At 39.4% G+C, this 16254-nt stretch overlaps 1 protein-coding gene and 1 non-coding gene across 2 annotated transcripts in view; both read right to left on the bottom strand.

The window, feature by feature from the left end:
- Positions 1-15859, bottom strand: part of SKAP1 (src kinase associated phosphoprotein 1) — a 276280-nt gene extending 260421 nt beyond the window's left edge. The window contains exon 1 of the mRNA XM_067717226.1: positions 15750-15859. Coding sequence (XP_067573327.1) covers positions 15750-15798 — 49 coding nt within the window. The 5' untranslated portion in view covers positions 15799-15859. The remainder of the gene's footprint in view (positions 1-15749) is intronic.
- LOC137213747 (small nucleolar RNA SNORA49) lies at positions 5766-5893 on the bottom strand. The gene has a single exon (XR_010938368.1). It is a non-coding gene; the product is annotated as a small nucleolar RNA SNORA49 (small nucleolar RNA).
- Positions 15860-16254: the final 395 nt, after the last annotated feature.

Genomic DNA, 16254 nt, shown 5'->3' with positions numbered 1-16254 from the left:
AAAATCAGAAACATACCATAAACAATGCCACATTTTTTCTGAATGCCTTTATTCTTTAACAAATATTTACTGAGCACTTATTACATGCTAAATACTGAAAAAGTGAACAAGATAGATCTAAACTAAAAGTTTACAGTCTACCAAAGAATAAAGACTTAAATAGACAATCAGAATAAATTGTGATATGAGTTATAATAAGAAAAGTGAGGGGGGCACAGGCCTAGAGTGGATGCGACTAGTCTAGAGGGAAGTAAGTCAGGGGAGATCTCTCAGAGACCTGACCTTTCATCTGAAGCCCACAGATTAGCAGGTCAAGTATGTCTGCTGGGGATGGGGAGGAGGTGGTAGAATGAGGAAAAGAATGGCATAAGCGTGGGAACATTATGTGCAAAGGTCCTGAGGTGATAGATGTTAGTTCAGTTGGAGAGACTGAAAGAATTCTTACTTGGAGGGCAGAACATAAAGGTTAGGGGTGAGAGGACAGTGATGAAAGATTATTCTGGAAGGCAAGCTTGTAGCAACATACAGTATTTTGTACTAAAAGTAATATACAATGATTTTAAGTCTCATGTTTAAACGGTAAACAGCTCTGGCAAAGATGCATCTTCCTATTATAATTCACAGCTTCCCTAAAACATAGATTCCCTCAGCTTCCAGGCAACTTATGGATATCTATTCCAGCAAACCAGAGTAGGAAAAGAAGATAGAAAAAGAAAACAAAGAAGGACAAGGGGACAGAGGGTATGTGGAACTCTGTAGACATGATATAATCATCACATCCCTGGGAGAAATCACTGCACGGCCTAAGGCCAGATGAAAAGATTCTGACTTGACAGGATGCACCCAAGATCTCTAGGTTCTGTAGACTGGTCAAAGTCTCTTACATTCTCCCAAACCTCTGACCTTGTCCATTTAAGAGGCTACTCTTCTATTTGGAGAAGAATGACATCCTATGTGTCACATTTTTCAAACTAGTGAAAAATAAAGGTTGCCTCCATCTGTTTTCTAAGTAATGCTCCTAATACACAGAAAGAACAAAATATTTAAGTTGGTGTTCTTTAACAGTTACAAATTTTTTTTGTTGATATATTGTTTCTAAAACTCAAAAGTTTGCTTCAATCAATCTTCTATTTGAAGGCAGGATGAATGGCCAAATGCTGCTGAAAACAATTCCACCAACCAAAAACCAATCAAAGTGTTCCTAGAGGGGATATTTTGCAAAAGTATTTGAACTACTAAAGCAGAACTCACATTTCTGAAAAGAAGGGTGCCATGAATTTCTGCCCATATTGGCATTATACCCAAGAAAATATTTGAGATTTTTGTCTACATGCAAAAAGTGTTGGCATAGGCTAAAATGACTCACCAAATTAATTCTGTTAAGTTTAAGGCTGGGCAGTATTTCAGACCCTCTATTTAGATTTTTTTAAAAAGTCCCCAAGTACTTGCAAATACTTGTTAAATGTGAATGGTTGTCCTGGCTGAGCACAATCACAGAAATATCCATTCTCTCACTGCTGCTGCTTTGATAGTCATTATACTTCAACAACCTTCTGCTGACTTCCATCATCACTCCTCACCCCATCTCATAGCCCCCTCCTCTTATCATAGCACGTCCAAGCCTGTTGGCAGCCACACTCTCAATGGGAGATGGGGTCGGAAGTAAGGAGACAGGAGAGGAAGAGAGGGAGATGAGAGGAAATTCTGTTCTCCTTTTGCTCTGGGTCCCTGCACTGGCTCTCACCTCCCCGCTAGGTGAGGCCCATTCCTGCTCTCATTCTGGCTCATTAAATAAGTCTCCTCCCTAATCCTGGGAACCCCAACCTAGCTCCCACCCAGCTCCTCATACCTTTCCCAGTCCTGCCCATTGGAGTCACTCTCCAGTCAGAACACCAACATCAGAGCTTGGAGTTAGGGAACAGGGGATAAAGGGAGTGTTCCCACTGACAAAGAGGGATACAAAATAGTTTTTAAAAATGGGCTGGCCTGGAAATCAACCTAAGGAACATGGTTCTTTTTCCCATTAAAAAAAAGGGGTCTAAAAGAAAATACCTAAGTAAACATTAGAAAACAATCTATTCACTGTTTTAAAAAAAATTGTAGGAGCAGGATACTACTTCAGCCTCATCTCTTAAATTTTCAGTGATACCTAGTGTTTTTTTCTAATCAAAATGTTTAATTTATCTTATAGATGCTTCACTCTGAACACTTTGAAGGAGTTAAAGCCTTAAAGATGAGACATCACCCCTCTAGGATGGAGATGGGAGCCTGTATGGAGAAAGGAGGGGTGTAGAAAATGTTTGTTGGGATTGTGGAGAAGAGAAGGGGATATCAAAGGGAGGAGGGACTCCTCTCAGGGACCCATCCCAGGAGTCCTTTGCTTGGATTGCTGCGGTAGGCAGGGAGTAAAGATCTGCATCATCCTCGGGACTTCCTTGAGTGAGCCGCCAACAGTAAGATGTCATTTCCAGTCACAGACTATGTCCACCCACTTTGCCATGCCTAGCAAATCATGCCCGCCAAACTAAAACAATCTCTACCTTGGAAGTAACATAAGGCCACATTTCATTCTAGATACCTGAGTATTCTATTTGTCTGGGTGTTTAATTAAATGTCACACCTATCCCTTTATGTAACATATTGCTATTTTACAGAAAAAAATGGCCTGGTTGCTGATCCAACTTCTACAAAGTCTCATTGACAGCTTCTGGTAGAAACAAACAAAAAGTAATAATTTCTGATTCCTTGTTACAAATATGCTGAAGGTATCCGACCATTAGTATTTCTGCAGTGACTTAAATATCTCCCTAAAATCAAACCTCTGAAACTTTAGTGTTCATTTTTCTATTCTAACGATGGAAGACTTCATAGAAACCTTGTCTTGCCCATTTTCACACAAATTAAATAAAAGTATCATAGTGGGGGAAAATGACTTTGTTTGCTTAGAACTTGTTTTAAACCTTGCATTAAATTTTCGATCTGGCAGTCAGTTTTAATCCTTAAGGCATATATTTCTTGCTTTTTGTTAAGGGGTAAAACTTGTTGGCAAGGTTAAAATCATACCCACCAGCTTTGTTTTGGCTTGCAGGAAGTTGTCAGCATACAATAGAGAAACTGTCAGCATGTTCTGGCTGTGGTTTGCTTCAACCTGCTGATTGTTTCTGCCCCATGACCCAAGAAATGTGTGTTTATATTTTTCATTCTCTTACCTCCTGAAGGGGAAAAAAATGACAATACCTATATACTCACAGCACAGAGAAAACAAAACCAGGAACGAAAACACAGATAGTACTTAGGATTAAGTTTTAACTACTGGCCAGTCTACAAATCTAGGATTAACACTTCTGCAATCTTCCATTTGAGAGTCTAAGAATCTATCCTACAGAAATATTTGCATATGTACACAAAGATGCAGATATGTTCTCTACAGCACTGTGGAAATACAGAAAAATCTGGAAACGATCTAAACATCCTTCAATAGGTGAATACTTAAAAAATTCTGAAATACTGTGCAACAGTTTAAAAATGAATATATATATATGAATATATACATAGATTCATATGGAAAGGTATCCAATGGTGCTATGATAAAAAACCAAGTAGTCTATATACTTATTTTATTTTTCATTGAACTTTAGTTGATTTACAATATTGTGTTAGCTTCAGGTATACAGCAAAGTGATTCAGATATATATATATATATATATATATATATATATATATACACTCTTTTCAGATTCTTTTCCATTATAGGTTATTACAAGATATTGAATATAGCTCCCTGTGCTATAGAGTAAATCCTTGTTTATCTATTTTATATATAGTGGTGCATCTCTTTTAACACCATACTCCTAATTTACACCACCCCACCTTCTCCTTTGGTAACCATAAGTTTGTTTCCTATGTCTGTGAGTCTGTTTCTGTTTTGTAAATAAGTCCATTTGTATTATTTTTTTTAGATTCCACATATAAGTGATATATAATATTTGTCTTTCTCTGACTTACTTCACTTAGTACAATAATCTCTAGGCCCATCCATATTGCTGCAAATTGCAACATTTCATTCCTTTTATGGATAGTATTCCATTGTGTGTGTGTGTGTGTGTGTGTGTGTGTGTATCACATCTTCTTTATCCATTCATCTGTTGATGGACACTTAGGTTGCTTCCATCTCTTGGCTATTGTAAATAGTGTTGCTATCAACACTGGGGTGCATATATCTTTTCAAATTAGAGTTTTCGTCTTTTCCAGATATATGCCCAAGAGTGCGATTGCTGGATCATATGGTAGTTCTATTTTTAGTTTTTTAAGGAACCTCCATATTGTTTTCCATAGTGGCTGCACCAATTTACATTCCCACCAACAGTGTACGAGGATTCCCTTTTCTCCACACCCTCTCCAGTGTTTATTATTTGTAGACTTTTTGATGATGGCCATTCTGACTGGTGTGAGGTGATACCTCGTTGTAGTTTTGATTTGCATTTCTCTAATAATTAGCGATGTTGAGTATCTTTTCATGTGCCTGTTGCCCATCTGGTTGCCTTCTTTGTAGAAATGTCTATTTAGTTCTGCCCATTTTTCGATTGTTTTTTTCATATTGAGTTGTATAAGCTGTTTGTATATTTTGGACATTAAGCTCTTGTTGGTCCCACAGTTTGCAAATATTTTTTCCCATTCTGTTAGGCTTTTTGTTTTGTTTTGTTTAGGGTTTCCTTTGCTGTGCAAACGCTTATAAGTTTGATTAGGACCCATTTGTTTACTTTTGCTTTTATTTCTATTGCCTTGGGAGACTGATCTAAGAAAAGACTGCTACGATTTATGTCAGAGAATGTTTTGCCTGTATTCTCTTCTAGGCGTCCTATGATGTCATGTCTTATATTTAAGTCTTTGAGCCATTTTGAGTTTATTTTTGTGTATGATGTGAGGGAGTGTTCTAATGTACGTTACTGATTTACATGAGGCTGTCCAGCTCTCCCAACACCACTTGCTGAAGAGGCTGTCTTTTTCTCCATTGTACATGCTTGCTTCCTTTGTCAAAGATTAATTGACCTGAAGTATGTATTTATTTCTCGGCTCTCTATTCTGTTCCATTGATCTATATGTCTGTTTTTGTGCCAATACCATGCTGGGGTTTTTTAAAATAAATTTATTGATTTTATTTATTTATTTTTGGCTGTGTTGGGTCTTTGCTGCTGCGCGCAGGCTTTCTCTAGGTGAGGTGAGCAGGGGCTACTCTTTGTTGTGGTGCATGGGCTTCTCATTGCAGTGGCTTCTCTTATCGCAGAGCACAGGCTCTAGATGCACAGGCTTCAGTAGTTGTGGCACGCAGGCTGAGTAGTTGTGGTTCATGGGCTCTAGAGCGCAGGCTCAGTAGTTGTGGCACACAGGCTTAGTTGCTCCACAGCATGTGGGATCTTCCGGGACCAGGGCTTGAACCCGTGTCCCCTGCATTGGCAGGTAGGTTCTTTTTTTTTTTTTCTGAGGCAAAATAAAACCCCGAGTTAGCATTCCTTCCAAACAACAAGAAACCTCTGACGTGTTCTGGTACTTATCAGTTAGAAATTATTCCGTAACAAAACTGTTCGGTTTGTGTTTCTTTTGACGCGAGCTCCGTGTTCCAATTACACCGGACTCTAGCATTTTATTCTGGCTCTTCCGGGCATGTGTGGCATCTCTCACTTACTGGTTGCTGATGCCTCTACCCTGTTTAAGCGTCGCCAGTCAGCAGGTACAGAAAGGAAAGTGTCCAACCCCACCCGACCTGTGCTGTCAGCTCCACGAATGGGCCCCACAGGACAGCAGTCTCCCTGGGGAGGGATGCGTGCTCGTTCATGTACCCTCCGGTAATGCCAGGCACTTTACAGCAAAAGCCCCTGGAGTAAGGCCGAGGGAAGGCAGGCAGATTCTTAACCACTGCGCCACCAGGGAAGCCCTACCATGCTGTTTTGATTACTGTATCTTTGAATTGCCTGAAGCCTGGGAGGGTTATGCCTCCAGCTTTGTTCCTTTTCCTCAGGATTGCTTTGGAAATTCTGGGTCTTTTGTGGTTCCATAAAAAATTTAAGATTATTTGTTCTAGTTGTGTGAAAAATGTCATGGGTAGTTTGACAGGGATCACATTAAATCTGTATGCTGCTTTGGGTAGTATGGCCATTTTAACAATATTAATTCTTCCAATCAAAGAGCATGGACTATCTTTCCATTTCTTTGAATCATTTTCAATTTCTTTTAACATTGTTTTATAGTTCTCTGCATATAGGTCTTTCACCTCCTTGGTTAGGTTTATTCCTAGGTATTTTTTTGACACAATTTTAAATGGGATTGTTTTTTCCCTTTCTCTTTCTTATATTTCATTGTTAGTGTAAAAAAAATTCAACAGATTTCTGTATATTAATCTTGTAACCTGCTACCTTGCTGAATTCATTTATTAGTTCTAATAGTTTTTGTGTGGAGTCTTTAGGGTCTTCTCTATAGAGTATCATGTCATCTGCATATAATGACAATTTTACCTCTTCCCTTCCAACTTGGATACCTTTTATTTCTTTTTCTTGTCTGATTTCTGTGACTAGGTCAAGTAGTCTATATACTTGTATGTTGTGCAAATATTCTACAATAAAAATGTATCCATAAGTTATTTTTGTAATTAAAAAAATACATGGACCATAACATCTACCAGAATATCTAAAAATAAAAAGACCACAACATCAAGTGTTGGCGAGGAAATGGAGCACTTGGAATTCTCATACACTGTTGGTGGGATTGTAAAATAGGTACAATCACTTTGGGAAACTGGAGTTTCCAATAAAATTAAATGTATTCATACCCTACGACCAAGAAATTCCACTCCTAGATATTTACCCAGGAGAAATGAGTGTTTATGTTACAAAACAAGTTATACAAGAATGCTCATAGCAGCTATATTCATAATAACTCAAAACTGAATAACTCAATGTTCATCAGAAGAAGAATGGATAAACAAACTGTGGAAATATTCACACAATGGAATACTACTTAGCAAAAGGATAAGATAAATCTGATATACAGAACAACATGGATAACTCTCAAAAACATTATGCTGAGGACAGACACAAAAGAGATCATACTGATCTATGAAGTTCCAGAACTGGAAAGGAAACTTTCTAGGGAGATGGAAATGTTTATGTCCTGATGTGGGTTGTAGTCACACAGTCACACAGTCATATATACATGAAAGTCATCCAGTTGTAACACTTAACATTAGTGCATTTTATGTACGTAAATCATACTTTAATAAAGTACTGGGAAGGAAGGAAGAAAGAAAGAGAGGGAGGAATCGATGGATGAAGAGGCTCACACAAAGAGTTATCAAAAAGGAAAATTTACTTTAAAGAGAGAGTGATTTTAAGGACGTTTATTACAATGCAGTTAAGAGAGATTTTCTGTAGCTTTCTAAGTATCCAGGATACTTCTCATACTTGATTTATAATATACAGTACCTTAATTAATTCCAACTCAACTACTATATTGGCTTAAGTATGTATAAATATGTGCCACTGGATACATTTTAGTAAAGCTCCTATTATGTGAATAAAAATTTTATTTCCCTATAACATACTAATATTAGAATATCAACAATGTTAGGAGGAGACCCTAGATGAGAATTTAAGTAATTCATAAGTGATTTTATCAAAGCCATAAGCCTTCAGGAAAGCTTGCTCTCTGGATGCTAAGACCACTCTGTTTCTAAGCCCACATCTGTCCTATGTTCCGTGTAAGAGCTGGATAGTAAAATTAAACAGTGGAACTCAAAGACTCCAAACCTGAAAAGCCATCTGTTATAATCGCCTAACCTATAACGCAGCACTGACAAACTGGAAAAGCAAGCAATGAACCTGGAAACACAGGGGAAATAAATATGAATAAACGTAGCAGAAATTGTAGGATTTCTGTACAGTGTAATGGTTTATAACATGAAAAAATTAGATCTATGATAGTTATGTCAATATGTTAAGGTTCTCAGATGATGGTAAAACTTGAAACATCTTACTTTTCCTGTATTTAAAATGATTAAAAATTGTTTAAGTATTACACTTATATAATGAGGTAAAAATGTTATTATCTTAATAGCTGGCACTAGAATTCCTCTTAGGAAGAGAATCGCCATGGTTTGGCAAAGTAATTTGTTTCTCCATGTGTGGGTGTTGGTGGGAACCTAAACCACTAAACAGATAGCTAAATTGCCTTTCCATGCAGCAAGGGAAAAAACAATTTTTTTTTTGTTTTGTTCCAGATAGGATAAAGGGAGAAGGTGCCAGTGAGAAAGCATAAGGCTGAGAACTACATCAGGTGAAAGGCCAGAGGGCACTGTCTGATGACTGGAGTGGGAAAAGGGGGTTTAGGAATAGGAATGCCTAATATTCAATTTAAAATCGTTTGCATTACTGCAGTGGAAACCCTTCCTCCCTCTCCCTGCACCCTCTGACTCTCCAGTGATGTCTTCTACACTCACAGGGACTCCATGTGGGTAGGTCATTGTGGAAACTGAAGGCAAGGATATATGCCAAGGCCATGGTTTCTCAACCTTGGCACTAATGACATTTGGGGCTGGATACTTCTTTGTTGTGGAGGCTATCCTATGCATTGTAGGAAGCTGAGCAGCATCCCTGGCCTCTACCCATTAGGTGCCAATAGCACCCTCCCCAGCTGTGACCAAAAAAAATGTCTCCAAGTGTCGCCAAATGCCCCCATGGGACGAAATCACCCCATTTGGGAACCGTTAGTTTAGGCCTACAGAAAGCACACATGGAAGGAGGGGACCCTGGAAGCAAAAGTAACCTTGAGAATGCATGCCCCCTGAGAATTACCCAGATTTTGAGGAGATGTTTGGGCTTCCACAATAGGAAGTAGGTCTTGCCTAGAGTTCAAAAGGCCTGGGCAGCCCAGTTAACATCTAGGCTATACCCACAATGAAACTAAAATATTTCTACCAATTAAAAAAATAGTTCTGTTTATAAAAACAGAAAGGGAGAAGGGGAAGATTAAACCTTTCATTTTTTTTCGACTGACAAGTAGTACAAAAATACTATTTTTACACAAACGCACACACATACAAAGCATTCTATAACAAGGTAAGGAACACATGTCTTTCTTAAATTAGCAGGGAAGCTAATTTCCTCTCTCCTTTCTCCAAAAAGTTTCTCATAGAAATAATCACTGGACTCTGATCTAAGGAAGGAAGGAAATGAAGAAGATCCTGAAAGAACCCCTACAAACCTCCCCTAATTTGGAGTAGCAAGGATGAACCACCAACCCAAGCAAAAGGCCATGCCTAGGGACTTCCCCGGTGGTGCAGTGGTTAAGAATCCGCCTGCCAATACAGGGGACATGGGTTCGATCCCTGGTCCAGGAAGATCCCACATGCCGTGGAGCAACTAAGCCCGTGCACCACAACTATTGAAGCCTGCAGTCTAGAGCCCAACTACTGAGCCCAAGTACAGCCAAAAATAAATATATAAAATAAATAAATTTATAAAGAAAAAAAAAAAGGCCATGCCTAGGAGTTTTCCTGTGGAGAGGCAACTGCAAGAAGAGAGATCAATAGGACTTCCTCAAAGAAAAATAAATTTTTAATTTTATTTACCAAACAAATGGTGTGTAATGCATTCTAGATATTATTCTAAGTTCTTTTCAAATATTTAGTCCTTTATTCCTCATATAAATTCTATGAGATAGGTACTATTATTATCCCCATTTTATAGCTAAGACCCAAAGTTAAATACTAGTAAGAAAGTGGCAGTCAGGATTTGAACCTAGGCAAACTTATCACAAAAAAAATATACAGGACCTATGAGAAAACAAAGTTCAAAAAGAAAACTATATCTTGAAGAACTAGAGAAAATGTCTCCCTCTGAAGTAGATTTATTATTAAAGAACAGAAATGTTTAGAAAATTTCTAATCATATTTTCAACATTCAAAAAGTCATTATGCCTATAAGCCAGATTTACAGATGTAATGAAAATGAAACAATGAGTGATGAGGAAAGAACACATGGAAAAATTTTTTAAATAAATAAATGCTGAATTTAAAACTGTAATGAAGTCACTGACGGATGAGACAATAAAAGAGATGAAACACAGAGACTAGATCAGGGCCCTAATATATTTATAATATAAATCCTAGTATGACAGAATAAAAGAGATGGAGTAGAAGCAATGACAATAGAAAAAACTTTCTCAAGTTAAAGACTGAGTCTTTAGATCAAAAGGGTTCACTACATACCAGGCAAAATTATTAAAAAGTCCAAAACCTTGAAATTACCTAGTGACATTTTTGAGAGCAAAGAAAAATATCCTATAAACATCCAGGCAGGCGGTGGGAGGAATGGGTTATAAAATAAATATATCAGGCTGGCATCAGACTTCTTCTCCACAAAACTGAAGACCAGAAGATAAGGGTAAAACTTTGAGAGGTTAAGTTGAGAGAAAGGGGAAGAAAGGGAAAGAGTGTGACCCTAGAACCTCATGCCCACAGCTAAGTTTATATGAAACTAGATAGACATATACTCAAACTTGGAGGGGCTCAGTAGGGGGACTATCAAAGTACCCTTCCTGAGAAATTCACTAAGCATTATATTTTCAATTGTCATCTAGTAGGGTTTTATGCACTGTCCAATACAGCAGGCACTGTGGCTACTGAGCAGCTGAAGTGTAGCTAGTGCAATTGCATAACTGATTTTTTTGGTCTTATTTAATTTTAGTTAATTTAAATTTAAATAGCCACATGCGGCCAGTGGCTACCGTTCTAGCAAAGTCTAAATACCTAAGAGATAAAGAGTTCAAGAATGAAAAAGCCATGATACAAAAAGTAAGCAATGAACAAGTTAAACAGGAAGAAAAAATATTATTATAGCTATGGTTTTAAATATTATGCAAATGTCAAAAAATAATTATTGTAATCTAATATACACAATAAAACATTAATAATTCTCTGAGTCTAAAATCCAAGATTATATCAGCAATTTCACATTTCATACAGGAGGAAAGAGCTAGAAGATATTGTTTCATTCCTAATGCTGCTAATCAGAGGGAAATGTTTGTTTGTTTGTTTTCCCATAAAGGTAAAAAACTATCAGTGGGATAAAACCAGGATGTATAACTTCAAAATCACTCAAAAGAAAAAAAGAACTTAGTGATCTAAGAAAATGCTCAGGAGACCATAGCAAATGAAAAACTATAAGTGGAAAAATCAGTATACAAAACTATACACACAATATGTCACAACTTTTAAAGTATGTACAAATAATAATAACTGAAAGAAATAAATGGAAATTTAACAATCGTTGACTATGGGTGGCTGTATATCCTTGTGTTTTCTAAATTTTCTACAATGAGCATTATTGCTCTTATAACCAAGAAATTTAACAAAAAGAAATAGAAGTATGGTCATATACCTTTCAGAATTCAACCGAACAGTAACATCACCTATCTAGAAGACAACCCAGTATCAAAAATTAAGTAAAAATGACTCTTAGCAGCCACAGTACATGTTACAAAGTGCAGGCCTAACGGGTTGGGTACTGTGTTCATCAAGAGAGCCCTTCATACTTTCTTTCACACACATCTTAATTCCAATGAACTTAATTATCTGATGTTCCAATAGCATTGGGGATACAGATACACTGAGAGCAGTGCAAAGTGATAGGCCTGGTCTAACAGTAGGAAAAAAAAATGACAAAAATTAAAACGTAAAACAGACATAGATATTCACAAAGCACTCCAGGGGCAATTATGGCAGAAAAATCCCTAAACAACTCAATATTCCCATAAAGTATGATAAATGATATTCGCTATAACAACTCTGAGTTATAGTGTTCAGAGGAGGTGCCTTTGAACACAGACTGGTTGATTGAGGAAGTGTGAAAAGTTCCTACTGCATCTGAGAAAAAAATTGATCACAAATGTTTATACTAAAAAGTCAGAGTTGGAAAAAAAAAAAAAAAAGTCAGAGTTGGAGTTTTACTATGTTGAAAAGGATTTTATGGTTGGCTACATCGACCAATACAAATCTGGAGAACAATCTGGAAGGAAATGATTAATGACTTCTTCTTTCCAAGGAAGTTTAAAAATAAGTAACCATAGGCGTATTGGAATCAGCGTTAACGCAGCAATTGCTACTAAATGCAGCGGAGTTGTGGACATTATTTTGTCTCTAATCCATATTTGAGCAGGATTTAGGTACCTTGTAGATAGTTGCGACCTATTAGCGATTAAAGTCAGTAAGCCCCATTCCATCACACAAGACAAACTGTGAACTAAAGAAATATTTATTCTCCTTCCTTCATACTTGCCTCTTGTGCTTCTGACTGCTAAAGTGGGGCTAGAAAGACAAGGAAGAAACTGATTGTTTGTATCTGTGAAACAAAGATTATGCAAACTGCCAGCACTCCATTGTTTTTGTTTTCGGGCGTGGTTATCACCAAACAAAAACGAAAAGATAACTTCTACATGTGAAGCCTGATTATTTGAAAACAGACATGAATATTTCCTCCTCTTTCAATAAGGCAGTAAATGCCCTTCACTTTACTTATCTATAAGGTACTCATTTGCTGATATGGACTAGTTACTATTTCTATATGAGAGCTTGACAGAGTCTATCTGAGGAAGATGTTTCCTGAGTTACCCTAGAAACCTCTCACTGCTTTAATATTTGCCCAAAATCCAAGACAGCATTAAAAAAAAAAAAAAATCCCCACCTTCCACACACCCTTAGAGCTACCAAGAGAAAAGCATAATCACAACCCTGGTTAATGGCCCTTTCGAACCCTGACCTCTCTAAGCTTCTTTTCGTTTTTTGTTCCTTTTCCTTTTAAATAACCTTCCTGGTTGTTTCTTCCTATTACAAAAGCAATACATGGTCATTGTCATGGTTCAAACAACATGAAGATGTATGAAATAAAATTAATAATCTCTCCCCCACTCTCTCACTCCCCTCCCTAGAAAACCAATGTTAGGAACTTGGTGTATATTCTTTCTTACTCCCTCCTAGGCTTACACAACATACATAATATATGGGGTTTTGTTGGTGTTTTCAAACATAAATGGTATATTATATATACTACGGTGTACCTTGCTTTTTAGTCTTAAAAATATGTTATGGACACTTTCCAAGCCAATATATACAGATCCACCACAACATTTTTAATGGCTGCAAAATATTCCATAAAATGAATAATCATTCATACCATCACCTGACCTTTCCTAACTCATGCACATTTACTATGGATCCTGGTACACATACTTCATGTCCTTTAATTTCAGTAACACAGATTCCTAGAAGTGGAGCTGGTCAAATGAAACATTTTCAAATGTTTAAAATTTAACAAAATTAATTTTAGACCTTCAGAATTTCTGTTCCCTTCTTCATTATGCAAAATTTGGCATAAACCTTTCACAATGCTTTGCATATTTTATTTTTCAAAGCACACACCTTATGTCAAAAAATGCCCCTGTCATTTACGTTCATGTAGTTATAAATAAATAAATGCTTAAGTTAGGGCTGTGATGGCCAGTGTTAAATCACTGTGTAAATGCTTATGCCTTGGTTTATGAAAGTAGTAATTCATTGTAGAAACTCCACCCGCTCGGCCTGTGGCAGCACTAAAGTGGCAGCACTCTCACCCTGTGAATCCCTCCACTGAGTGACGACATAGAGATCAGGACCTACATATTTTCTGTCAACAGTTAACCTTAAAAAGTGTGTGTGGGGGGGTGGGGAGACAAACAGCAACAGACGATAAATGGATAGCCATTATGGGTTTATAATATCTACAAATTATTTGTAGTACAATGAATAATTCTGCTGGTCTACACCAGAGAGTGTGTTCCATAAAAAACAAAACCTACAACCAATATGTTGCTATGATTACATGAACCTTTCAAAAGCATATTCTTCAAACACTTTTCAATAGAATTATTGGTTGAATCCCACTTTCACATTTTTCTCTCTGCTTCAGATTCAGACTCTAATTGCAAACTTAAAAAAAAAAAAAAAAGCCTTAAAGAAATATATTAACCAACAAAGCTCCTTAAAATTTAATCTCAGACTCCTCCGTATATTCTAAAGACCCAAGCACCAACAGAGATTGTTAAGACACAGCAAGTTTGATACAGAAGTATGTGACATGCAATTAATCTCCATTCATACCCTGCTCTACTTGTCAGCAAACAAAGGTTCTGCTTTAGGAGGAGATCTGAAGACTTCAATTAAAAACAGTCAGCTAACAAGAAAATAATCTAAGCTAAAGAAAGGTGGCAGGTGCAGAAATGAGCTGTTTACCAAAGTGTCAGTTTTGAACAATAAAGAACTGCACATCAAAAATGTTGAGGGAGTGGATGTCATTGCAAGCTTCTGAAAATTAAAAGGAATCTTCTACCAAGGCTGCACACAAAATGGAAGTCTAGTTTACCTAGGTTGTAAAATAGGTTCCCTCTCAACAAATGACAGATACCAATAAAAAGAATCAGATTATACCTTTAACTGCAAGGGCAGAATGAAACTTTTTGCCACAGTTCCTTCCCTCCTGGAACCCAGACACGTAGAGCCTCTCTTTACACTTGGAATTATTGAACCAACAGTAGCGGGAAAGGCCGGGTTGCTTCTTCTTAGACACCCAGATGATGCTTTTACCCTGCAAATACTTTTCTATTCTGAAAATTTAGATTCACTCGGGTCACAAGTAAACTAAATTTGGAAACTTCACCTCAGAAGAAATACCTAGTTGACAGCTTTTACAGAGAAGCAGCCCAGAATGGAAACCGTGCCACAAACAGACCGAAAAGACTTGCCAAATATTTAATTAGGAGGCATTTATACCAAGATAACAAGATAATGGAGATATAAAACCAATTAAATTGAGAGAAACTGAAAAAAAAAAAAAAAAACTGCTTGCCAAAAGTATGACCTGCCCAAAGCAGGTCATTTGTCACATAGATGCCAAAAGGCTTAATTCGGGAAGAGTTTTCCTCCTGGGACCCTTATGCAAGCACAGATTCCAGGTCCCCGTCCTTCCAGGAAGGTCAGTTACGGGAACAGCAAGTTACTTTCACCAGAAAAAGTGTGAGGCAAGCAGATGATCTTGTAACTCTGGAGTGTTACAGCGGGATGTGTTGAGGGTTAGTGACTGAACACACCGCAATGGGGCACTTCTAGAAAGGGAAGAGATGTAATACCAGGATCCGCCTGCCCCAGGTGCATGAGGGACCCCCAGAGCTGCAGGCAGGTGAAGGGGACCGAGGGTCTGGGTGCCCAGGCCTTGGCTGACAGGAGCCCGGGAGCCCTCACAGCCCCTTGGGAGCCTGGGGCGCTCTAAGCTGGAAGGTCAAGGTACCGTGTGAGCGGGGCAGACGGAGTCAGGGCGGGAGAGGGACGAGAGCGAAACCTATAGACGCAGGGCGTCCCGAGAAGAAAGGGACAGCTTGAAGGCCAGCACGGCGGCCCGGGGACCATGAACGCGGCCTGAACTTGCTCAGAAGCCTGGAGGCTAAGTGGGAGGTGGAGACGCCTTGAGGGAAAAGAAAATGTGTTACTGAGGCGAGTGAAAGGGACCCTGAGCGGGGAATGAACAGCTGGCTCTGCAGAGTCAGGACTCCGGCAGCCTCGAGGTTCAAGAAGGCGGTGGGTGAGGGAGCTGACGGGGAAGGCCGGCCTTGGGAGCCGCTGTCGTCTCGGCTGCTGCCGGGCTCGGCACGTGAGACTCCCGGCGGGGCGTTACCTTCCAGGAGCCAAAGGATCTCCTCCGGGAGGGCGGCGGCGGCCTGCATGTGGCGGGTGGCGGGTGGCGGGCGGCGGGACAGGGCCGGGCGGGCGGACGGGCAGCAGCGGCACCTGGCCCTCTGTCGCCGGCGCCGCGGGGCTGAGCCGCAGGGCGGGGCGCGTTCAGGAAGCGGCGCGCCGCGGGCGGGACGCCGGGGCGGCGGCGACACCTGTGCGCCGGGCCCGCGGCCCTCACGGCGGTGCACGAGGGAGGAGGCGGCCGCCCGCGCACCCCCCCAGCCCCCGGTTAAAACAAAGACGCGACGCCACCCCCAGGCACCCCGTCCCCGGGAGGCTCCCCATCCTAAGTCCCGGACAGCGGGCCTCGGGGGCAGGTTGAAAAGCCATCGTGGCGCCGAAATGAGGCTCGAGGAGGCAGAATCCGAGGACGGGGTCAGTCCCCGCCAAGTCGGATCACAGTCCTTTCCAACCCAGTTAGCTCGTCCACGCTCAGAAAACCAGGG

The sequence above is a fragment of the Pseudorca crassidens genome, chromosome 19 (assembly GCF_039906515.1).
Source record: "Pseudorca crassidens isolate mPseCra1 chromosome 19, mPseCra1.hap1, whole genome shotgun sequence".
In the NCBI taxonomy this organism is placed as follows: domain Eukaryota; kingdom Metazoa; phylum Chordata; class Mammalia; order Artiodactyla; family Delphinidae; genus Pseudorca; species Pseudorca crassidens.
The sequence above is the reverse complement of the archived record's forward strand: the minus strand, read 5'-3'. Positions and strand labels throughout refer to the sequence as shown.